This window comes from Orycteropus afer, unplaced genomic scaffold (assembly GCF_000298275.1).
Source record: "Orycteropus afer afer isolate SDZICR_OR568_19922 unplaced genomic scaffold, OryAfe1.0 scaffold00132, whole genome shotgun sequence".
Taxonomy (NCBI): domain Eukaryota; kingdom Metazoa; phylum Chordata; class Mammalia; order Tubulidentata; family Orycteropodidae; genus Orycteropus; species Orycteropus afer.
The window spans coordinates 1233511-1243039 of NW_006921719.1; the positions used below are offsets into that span (position 1 = coordinate 1233511).

At 41.4% G+C, this 9529-nt stretch overlaps 1 protein-coding gene across 1 annotated transcript in view; it reads left to right on the plus strand.

The window, feature by feature from the left end:
• Positions 1-421: 421 nt before the first annotated feature.
• CFAP161 (cilia and flagella associated protein 161) overlaps positions 422-9529 on the plus strand; it is a 29024-nt gene continuing 19916 nt past the window's right edge. Inside the window, exons 1-4 of the mRNA XM_007945171.1 lie at positions 422-490; positions 1881-1970; positions 2721-2953; positions 4209-4293. Coding sequence (XP_007943362.1) covers positions 422-490; positions 1881-1970; positions 2721-2953; positions 4209-4293 — 477 coding nt within the window. The remainder of the gene's footprint in view (positions 491-1880; positions 1971-2720; positions 2954-4208; positions 4294-9529) is intronic.

The window sequence follows — 9529 nt, forward strand, 5'->3', positions numbered from 1 at the left end:
AGGAAGCACTTAGTACAATGAGGTCTGACAACCCTAATCCCTAATCAGTGCCTAAGACACCTGACTGCTAGCCAGAAGGTTGGTACCACTCTGCGGAAGCAAGACTGGGCAATCTACTTCGGTAAAGATTTACCACCTCGGAAACCCAATGGGAGTCGCTTTGAGTCGGAATCGACTCAACGGCAGGGGTTTGGTTTTGGTTTGGTGCTTTGCAATTACACTCAGCAAAATGTAAGCTTTGGAGTTAAAGTGGGCGCGGACTTCTCAGGCCTGAGCAGCCCTAGCACATTCCAGGTGTTGTCACTCATTGGCCAGTAGCTCTAGATCTTGACCAATCGCGCGGGGTCGGGTCGTCATAGCGACAGTAACGCTGACTCTAACTGTGTCGCAGGAAGGCCTGTTTGCAGGAGAGCAGGGCACTATGGCACAGAACTTGTACGGTCCACGAGTCCGGATGGGTAACTGGAATGAAGACGTCTACCTTGAGGAGGTACAGAGGGTCGTGGCCGGGCGCAGACTGCCGAGTCTGGCCGGTGCTTCTAGACCTTTGGTCCCTGGGAGCTCAGGGACTCCCAAAACCCTGCTTTGACTACAACTTCGCACTTTGAGCATCCCAAACCGCCTTTCCTACTGGCAATACACGGAGTACCTCTAAATCCCGATCCCTCTCTGAATTCCCAAGGAATCCCACCCACTGTTCTGCAAATCCACTTCTCACGGCCTTCTACTCTGAGCATTATAACACTCTGTTCCCTTACTTCCTTGGAATCCCAGATTCTGAGCCTTCATTCTCAAACTCATGCCTCCCCCTTAGTCTGTGGTTTTTAGTTGTTGGCCCAGTTGATTCTGACTCATGGCGACCCCATGTGTTACAGAGTAGAACTGCTATAGATTTTCTTGGCTATAATCTTAACGGAAAGGAGCTGTAGTGGCACAGTGTCTAAGGCATTTGAGTGCTAACCAGAAGGTTGGTGATTCAAACCCCCAGCTGCTCTGTGGAAGGCAAAAGGGGCAAATCTACTTCAGTAACCATTGACTGCCTTGGAAACCCAGTGGTTGTCGTTATGAGTCAGAATTGATTGGATGGCTGTTTGTTTTGTTGAATCATAACAGAACCATATCAGCAGGACTTTCTTCTGTAGTACCACTGAGTGAGTTCCTTGTGGGTTAGCAGTCAAGCACAAATATTTGGACAACCCAGGGACCTCCCCTTATCTAGAGCTCTACTGAGTTCTTCCTGTTCCTTGGAGTCTTAAACAGTCTCAGAGATGGCAGTCAGTTGAAAAGACTTTCTAACTACAAACACCCCCACCTCACAACTGCTTCCTCCTGATGGCATTGTACTCATTGCCTTATCTTGACAAGGCACTGGGTCAAGCTACACCCATGTTTCTGTCTAGTTGGGTGGGTGGACTTTCCAGTGTCAATCATCACACAACTAGGGAGGACCTCAATGTCTGACAGATGCTCTCCAGATCTTCCTCATGATTGCTTCTGCTGGAATGATTACAGGTTCTGTTCTCTTTCTCTTTCTTGCCTTTCCCCAAGCATTCTACAATGAAATACAAACATTAAAATAATGCTCTGTGTGTGTGTGTGTGTGTGTGTGTGTATAGCCATTCCCATTATGCTCACATTTTTTTTTTTTATGTTCTCAAATTTTGCTTTTTGAACTTGAGGTGCTTCTGACCTAAGCCTACCCACCATCACCTGTATTATTCAACCCACCAGCCACTCCTCAGAAGGAAGGTTGGGCAATCTACTTCTGTAGTGATACCACCTCAGAAACCCAAGGAGGGGTTGCTATGAGTTGGATCCAACTTGACGGCAGTGAGTTTGTTATTGACCTTTTGGATTTTATTCATTTTCTCTTTAACTAGGAGCTCATGAAAGACTTCTTAGAGAAGAGAGATAAGGGGGAACTTCTTATACAGAGAAACAGAAGACTAAAAGGGATTCTTTTGAAACAGGTAATTTTAAATCCAAACATTGGTTTCAAACTTCTGAAAAATTAAGTGTGAATATGTTAAGTGAGCAAAAATTCCATAAATGGGTGAACATTTGGAAAAGAACAGTTTTTAAAAATCAGAAAGCCACAAACATTTAAAATTCCTTGAGATTTTAGAAACTTAAGAGGATTTGGCTATTACTTATGTTTACATGTATTTTTCAAATTAGTTAATCAATTAATATGTAAATAAAATGCCACATAGTTGCTGCTCAAAAATACTTAATGAATGTTGAATAAATGAACTCATAACCAATGAACTCATGATTTACAAAAACTTCATTTGACTTCATTTGAGAGCATTAGGGGCTTTACTCTGCCTTGCCAACGAGTCCCTGGGTGGTACTAATGGAGGCTAGCTGGCAGATTGGTAGTTTGAGGCCCCTGGGAAGAAAGGCCTGAGGATCTCTCTACTCCCCCCAAAATCAGCCATTGAAAGCCCTATGGAGCACAGTTGTAGTGTGATGCACACATGGTCGCCATGAGTTGGAATCAACAGCAACTGATTTACTGATTACCTTGGCAAGGTGGGAAGGGGCAATGGCAGGAAGAAAAAAAAAGGAAACCAAGAATTTGTGGCAATCCAAGTAAATCTCTTATGAAAATGGATCCCAGTGTGAGAAGGAAAAAAAGCTATACCTGAGTGAGGCTCACCACTGGCAGTTGAGGGCTTACATGGCTTATTTGAAAAAAATTGCTATTAAAATTGCAGATGCAGCTTTCCGTGTCTGAAGATGGATATATTCACTATGGTGACAAAGTGCTGCTTGTGAATCCTGACCATCCTGAGCTGGATGCTGAGTTGTTTTTGGCTGGTGACCTGAGCCTGTGTATGACTCCAGATGAAATTAAAGCCCACCTGAGTGATGAACTGGAGATACCCTGTGGCCTGAGTGCAGCTCAAACCAAGAACCCGGTTGGCAGAAACACCTTCATGATTTTGAGGTAGAGACATTTTAATTTTCAACTTGTTTTCATCATCAATATCAATTTCTATGAAAGATACCCTGGGATTGGAGCAATGCCAATCCAAGGTGAAGGTCAAACAGACATTTTCTATGATTCCCATCTTGTTTTCTTACCTTCAGAAATATTATCAAGGGGTATTTACAATACCTTTTCTTTAGACTGTGTGATAAAAAGCAATTTGTGTTTAATTCAAAATGCTTGACTCATAGGTATTGGATCCAGGGAATTAACTTTATATTCTGCCTGGAACTAATGTAGCTTGTCTTCAAAACATCTCGGGATGCTTTAAGGTCATTTGAATACTTTCACTGGTTTTAATGTTGCTGTGTTATTTTTACAGCAAAAAGTATTTTAATGCAAGGGATTTACTCTTAAAATTAATTGTCATTTTTAAAGAAAGAGACTCGAGGTAATTTTGAAAATGAATAATTAAATCCTTAGAGAACAAATAGGTACATAAGTACCAGTACAATGGAAAACTACTGCTTTTACTTTGTTTACCAGTTTATAAGTTTATGATAGCAATGTTTACATTACAATGTTTGTAGAGCCAGTTTTTTAAGTGTTGAAGAAGCTTCTTCAATTTCAATTTCTTTTGAATACAGATAATTTATGGTAAGACAAATAAAAAATTAATCACAACTTCTGTTTCCTGGATAATTAGAAGATTGTCTTAAATGTCTACAAATGTTTGTTTTTCTCTATTGTTGCTATTGTTCAGTGCCCTTGAGTTGATTCCAAATCATAGCAACTCAATATGACAGAGTAGAACTGCCTCAAAGAGTTTTTTAGCCTGTAATCTTTACAGGAATGGATTTCCAGGTCCTTTCTCTTGTGGAGTGGCTGGTGGGTTTGAACTGCCAACTTTTTGGTTAGCAGCCCAATGCTTAAGCATTGTGCCACCAGGCTTCTTTTGATTTTCTCTAAAGATCTCAAATGCACATGATTGGAATTCCTTTATGTTGGGTAGTGCTCAGTTCACCCTGGCCAAAGCCTTCCAAAATGGGGATGGATATTCTGTGCTTTGGGTGTGGAGGGAGGCAGGGAATAGAATCCTGGGTGGATTTCAAGGCCAAAACAAAAACCCTTTTGCTTAGATATTTAGTTCCATTATGGTATGTGAATATATATAAGCAATAAAACTTATCATGAACAAAATTGCAAACACAAAAAGTAAAGTGCAGAATGATTCTAATAATGAGTTTATATTACATTTATTCTCCACTGACAGTGTAGACAGAAATGCCATCGGTCAAGTCCTTAGATATGGGGAAGACTTTTGCCTTGGCATAACGGGAGGATTTGAAGACAAAATGGTGAGTTATGACTTTGCATGTCTACCTTGGCTCAGTCAGCTTTGCTTCCATGCGGGCTTATGGCAGTCAACTGAAGCGGACTGAGCACTTGCAGATAAGGGCTCCAGCTGGCTTCATTGTGGCTTCACCCTCCTGCTTTCCATTGGCAGCTGTGGGCCAATTCTTTCCTTCTAACTTTGCAAGTTACCAAAACTACACTCTTAAAAGTGAAAGAATGAGAAGAAGGAAGGAAACCTTTTGTCAAGTCATATGGCAAAAAGTAAAAATTTTTCCTACCCCCACTGGTAAATTAAATGACTGGATTAATTAATTAATTTATCATCTAACAATTGTCAAATATTTACCAGTGTCAGCAAAGTCTGTGGTCTTCCTTTTTGTTGTTCTTTTTTCAACTTTTGTTTTTCAGACTTCTGTCTAATGTGGGAGAAGGACAATGTAAGATTCTTAAGTTTGCTTAAGTCAGGGAGCATAAGTTTATCTACTTTACCTTCTCCTGGAAGGTTAGGAGGTGTAATAGAATAGATACATTTGGGTTTGAATCTTAGCTGAGATGCACACTCCTATGGGATGAGTTTTGAATAAGTTACTTGAGGATAAGTTACTTAACCTTTCTGAGCATGTTTCTCAACTTTAAAATAAGGATTATTATACTTTATCACATGCCAGGCAGTATTCTACCAAAACCAAATTCACTGTCATTGAGTCGATTATGACTTAGAGTGACCCCCATTGGGTTTCCAAAGCTGTAAATCTTTCCAGAAGCAGACTGCCTCATCTTTCTTCTGCAGAGCAACTTGTGGGTTTGAACCATGAACCTTTTGGTTAGCAGCCAAATGCCTTAATCACTACACCACTAGAGAGCTGCAGTGTTCTAAGTGCTTTGCATATATTAACTCATTCAATCCTCCAAACAAGGCTATGGTGAGGGGACTGTCTTACTTCTGTTTTACTGATAGGGAAACTGAAGCACAAAGAGGTTCAGTGATTTGCCCCAAGTCATACTTCTAGTGACAGAGGTGGTGCTACACAATGTTTTTTATTGCAAGTTGAGTATTCTATCATTGCATGATGCATTGTTTTTTTATACCACTAAGAAAAGGCTATGCTGCCAATTAAACTGTTAAAAGGCTATGCTGCCAATTAAACTGTTATACACCACTAATGATAAATTGAAGCCTCATTTTTATTGTAGAAAAAAGTAGTGAATCACCCATTGTCTTATCCAGAGATTAGCATGTGTCAGTCCATTTTCTTTTTGTGTTTCTATGTATTCTGTTTTTACACTTAGATATGAACATGATGAATGTACTATTTTGAATTGTTCCTCTTTTCATCGTTTAACTTTTCAAAGATGCAAATTGCAAACTTTTAAAAATTTATATGTGACCATGATAAATATACAAATAAATTACTTTTGCTCTTCAACATACACATTTCTGAAAACTTTTTGTGATAATAACTGTGGTGCAGTGAATTACTTGGTATGGCTCTTCTAGTCATAGTCTTTGTGACTCCCTCCAGATGACTGGGTGGAACTATACAAATGTAAAGTGCTTGTGGCCCACCAGGGGGATTGGATAGCTTGTTAGTAATGAAAATAAGGTACGCTTGTGGGTGTGGGACCATGAAAGTTAGGTATATTGAACCCTAATGTTGGGATTGGTCAGTTTTGTCATTCTGTTAGGCTTAAATGAGCCCTTCCAGAGGCAAAAGGGGGATCTCACTGCCCATCAAGAGCTGGAGGTAGGAGTACGTCCTTGGACCAGAGCTGAAAGGATGGCAGAGAGTGGGCAGAGAGTCAGCAGAAACAGGAGACTGGCATGAGATAGAGTGGCTGGCTTGCTAGCCCATGGAGTAAGAAAGCTGAGTGCCTTTGGGCAGGCGTAGTGGAGCGCACCTATTGGCAGAGCTAAAAGAGCTTTGTATCACTTGCCAGAGGAGGGCAGAGCCTAGGAGGGCAGAGCCTAGGCTGCAAGGTCAAGGATCAAAGAGAGGCAGCTGTCCTGATTGAAGAATTGTATCCTGAGCATTCCTGCATTGTAATCTGTTATTTCCCTAACAAACTCCATAATTGTGGGTATTGTTATGATTTCTGTGTGGCCATTGCATCGAATTATTGAAACCAGCAGAGAAGGAGAGTGCTGTGGGAGGGACGACTGGTATCACAGTTGGTAAAAAGGGTGGAGGGTGGCAGCCTGTCTGACTATCACCTCAAGGGAGTCAGGTTTGGGCTGCTGATGGTGATTTTCTCTCCCCCTTGGAAAGTTCTATTCTTTTTTTTGTGAAGTAAGAAAAGGTCAAAGGATGCTGCCCCCATGTGCTTTTAGCAATAACATTTAATGACTGCATACTACATAATTACAGGTATGTATCATCAATTACCTAGTATTTATTCTATTGTTGAGTAGGTGGATTTGGTCCAATATTTATTATATATAAAACTCCAGGGCATGTCAGTGTTTAAGTGCTTAAAGCTTCTCCTACCCTACCACAGGTTAGGGATTATGTCTTTAAGATAGATTACATATATATATATACAAAACTATATAAACCATATAACTATGTGTATATATATATACATATATATATAGAGAGAGAGGTAGAGAGAGAGCAAGAGCGCAAGAGAGTTATTGAGAATACATAGCAGAACATAAAACAATTTCTACATGTGTAATTCAGTGACATGGACTACATTCTTCCCCTCCTTTTCTGAGCTGTTGTTCCCTCACTAACATAAACTCACTGCCCCGTAAGTTTCCTATCTGACCTTTTGAGTTGCTGTTGTCAAATTGAGCCCATATAGATGTATCTTAAAAAGAGCACAACATTCAAGGCAGACATTCTTTACTAATTAAACTGAACTACTGTTTGGTTAAATTGTTTGGATACATATAGAAAATACTGAAGTTGTCAAGAATTTCATTTTATGTGGAGTCACAATCAACCCTCACGGAAGCAGCAGTCAAGAGATCAGATGACACATATCTCACTGGGCAAATCTGCTGCAAAAGACCTCTCTAAAGTACTAAAGGGAAGTTCTGGTAGCATAGTGCCTAAGGCACTTGACTGCTAACCAGAAGGCTGGTGGTTCAAACCCACCAGCCATGTCTTGGAAGGAAGATTGGGCGATCTACTTCCGTAGTGATACTGCCTAGGAAACCCAAGGAGGGGTCACTATGAATTGGGTCCAACTCGAGGGCACATAACAACAACAACAAAGTACTAAAGGGCAAAGATGTCACTTTGAAGACTAAGGTGTGGCTGACCCAAGCCTGGTATTTTCAACAGCCTCATATGCATGTGAATGCTGGGCAATGAATAAAGAAGATAGAAGAATGGTCACACAGCAGCATAGATAGAAGAATGGTCACACAGCATGAAGAATGTAGTCAATGTTACTGCCTTTGAATTGTGGTGTTGACAAAGAATACTGAAAATACCATGGACTGCCAGAAGAATGAACAATTCTTGTTCAACAAATCTTGGAAGAAGTACAGTTAGAATGCTCCTTAGAAGCAAGCATGGTGAGATTTCGTCTCATGTACTTTGGACATGTTAACAGGAGGGACCCATCCCTGGAGAAGGACGTCATGCTTGGTAAAGTAGAAGGTCAACAAAAAGAGGAAGACTCTCAGCAATATGGATTGATACAGTGGTTGCAACAGTGGGTTCAAACATAGCAGTGATTGTAAGGACAACACAGGACTGGGCAGTGTTTCAGAACCAACTTGATGGCATCTGTAGTAGTTAAGTTGTATGTCAACTTGGCTGGGCCTGGTTTTGAGTGGCTGGGCAGCTGGATGTAGTTCTTCCCCATGATGAGACTGGTAATCAACTCCATGGTGGAATCTGCAGTGAGTAGCTGAGGAGCTGCCTTAGGGATATGGTCTGCTTCCAGTATTTGGCTGAGTCATCAGTGACTGGCCTGCCATATTGTCTTCCCATCTTGGGACTATCTCTGGACTTGAACTAGAGGCTTGCTGTGTTGTTTGATAATCTTGGGACTGTGCCATTTTACTTGTTGACCATGGGTTTGTCAGCTCCAGCAGCCAGTAGCTGCCTGAGTTAAGAGAAGCTTCTGGCTTCAGTGGGCTGGGAGCAAGAGGCTGAGCTGAAGCCCAAAGTTGAGGGGCCTTCACCTAGTCCCTAGAGCTTGGCACTTTGTTTTATTTATTTATTCATTTATATTGTGCTTGGGGGGCAAATTTACAAAGAAGATTTGTTTTACATTCAAAAGTTCATGCCCGTTTGATTTCACTCCCCGATCACCCTCCCCAACCATAAAAAATACTCCTTGCCTCTCCTCCCTGTGATTACCTCCTCCTTGTGCCCTATACATTCCTGTCTGCCCAGCATCCCCTCTATATGAATGCTGCCCCTCTGATGTCTCATGGCTGATTGATCTAAGGGGTGCATTTCCCTAGAATAGGTGGGTGCATCACCCTGGGATAGGTGTTCTGTATGTAGGTTTTTCTGTTGTTGAGCTGAGAGCTAACCCATGGAAGTGAGTCCATTTCTAGGCCCGAAGGGTAACCCAGGGCCATAGTCTTGGGGATTCCACCAGTCTCTTTCTGACCAGTAATTCTGGTCATTTTTGTGTTTTTGAATTTTGTTCCACATTTTACCTCCCACTCTATCCAGGATCTCCACTTTTGATCCCTTTTCAAGTGGTTGGCATTGGTAGCTGGGCACCATTTAGTTCTTCTGGTCTTGTTGTCATGAAAGGTGAGGTCATTGTGATCCATCTTATCTTTGGACTCATTGTTTCCAGATAATGTTGATTTTCTTCATTCATCTTTGCTCCAGACAAAAGGAGAGCAATAGTTGCATCTTAGATGGCTGCTTGAAAGCTTCTAAGACCCCAGTCGCTACTCACCAAAGTAGGATGTAGAACAAGATTTTTATGTTGTGCCAATTGAGTATGATGTCCCCTGGGATTCTGGTCCCAAGCCTGCAGGCCCAGTGATTCTCACTCTCAAGGTGTTTGGTTGTCTTTGAGAAGCTCCTCCAAGCCTGTCTTCTGTTGCTTCTATAATGTATGTGGATAATTTTGTAGCAAAAGTGCATATCTAAGATTGCTTGGCACTTTGAACTCAGACTTCTTACTTCCTAAACTGTAAGAGAATAAATCTCTGTTAAAGCCACTCCCTTGTGGCATTTCTCTTAGAGCAGCACTAGATGACCAAACAACATCTGACAACAACTGCTTGATTTTAAGAAGAGTTCAGGTGGAGAT